We start from the raw sequence: 1,204 nt of genomic DNA, 5'->3' as shown, positions 1-1,204 counted from the left end.
CACACACACACACACACACACACACAAACACACACTCACAGTGAAGCCGTCACGGACAGGCAAGCCCTCCATGACCTTGAGGTCACACATGAACAGTCTTTTCTGGTCAATGGCATCCTTGATGGTCAGTCCTTCCAGCAACGGCTTCAGTAAGTCGTCCGTCACAGGAAATCTGGGGAGGTCACAAGAGGTCACAGGAGGTCACACAAGGTCAAACAATGTCAAACAAGGTCACACGAGGTCAAAAGGTCGCATGAGGCCATAAGATGTCACAAGAGTCACATGAGGTCATACGAGGTCACACGAGGTCACACGAGGTCACACGAGGGTTGTTTGTTTGATTGTTTGAGTAAAGAAAAGTACATTGACTCAATAAAGGACAGTTAGTGCTAGGGAAAAGTAAGAGAGAGAGAGACAGACAGACAGAAACAATAGAGGGAAAGTGAAGAAGTACAACGTACCAGTGGCGCCCTCCAACCACCCTCACAAGGGGGAGCTAAGATCAACAATAAACCAAGCGCATGGTAGAAGCAGCCTGCCTCCTAAATGATCTAAATTGCGTTGGTCACAAGGAAACGTGGCCCACCCCACTGACACTACAAGAGAAGCTATGCAGGCCGATGGATGAACTGGGCAGGACGGCCCAATTTATGACAGATACCGGACTTCAAGTGTGAGGCGATCGAGAAGAAGAAAACGTGTTGATTGATTGATTGATTGATTGATTGATTAGGTATTTTACGGCACTATCAACTCAATTTTGGTCATGTAAGTGCCAACAGGATTTACTGCAACAAATCTGTCATCATGTCAGAAGTGTTGAAGACAGCATAAAACATAGATCTATACAAGGAGAAATAAAATATTTGAACAGCACCGCGAAAAAGTTCCAACACAAAATTTATCTAAGATCAGACATAACCCTCCAATTTTAATGTCTCATAATAAGGATTGGAATAGTGTGAATACTCTTTTTTTAAGGGGGGGGGGGGTAAAAATGAGACAGAAAAGAAAAAGAACGCACCAAAATTGGCGCTCACTGCACGAACCATGCAGGAAGAATGGTGAGTTAAACATTTATGACATTTGCAATTTTATTATAAGGCCATATGTGCGCCTGGAAGAAGAACTGCTGCCATTGACGACAGAATGTGAGAGCCCCAGAGTGGCTGTCAGTCACTCTGCGCGTGTGTGTGTGTGTGGG

General features: G+C 44.9%; 1 protein-coding gene across 1 annotated transcript in view; it reads right to left on the bottom strand.

Annotated features, from left to right (window-relative positions):
• Positions 1-1,204, bottom strand: part of LOC101863094 (allene oxide synthase-lipoxygenase protein) — a gene marked incomplete in the record, with an annotated part of 106,201 nt that overhangs the window by 15,280 nt on the left and 89,717 nt on the right. Inside the window, 1 exon segment of the mRNA XM_005095721.3 lies at positions 40-172. Coding sequence (XP_005095778.2) covers positions 40-172 — 133 coding nt within the window.

The sequence above is a fragment of the Aplysia californica genome, unplaced genomic scaffold, assembly GCF_000002075.1.
Source record: "Aplysia californica isolate F4 #8 unplaced genomic scaffold, AplCal3.0 scaffold00112, whole genome shotgun sequence".
Lineage (NCBI taxonomy): Eukaryota > Metazoa > Mollusca > Gastropoda > Aplysiida > Aplysiidae > Aplysia > Aplysia californica.
This window is presented reverse-complemented; position numbering and strand designations above follow the sequence as displayed.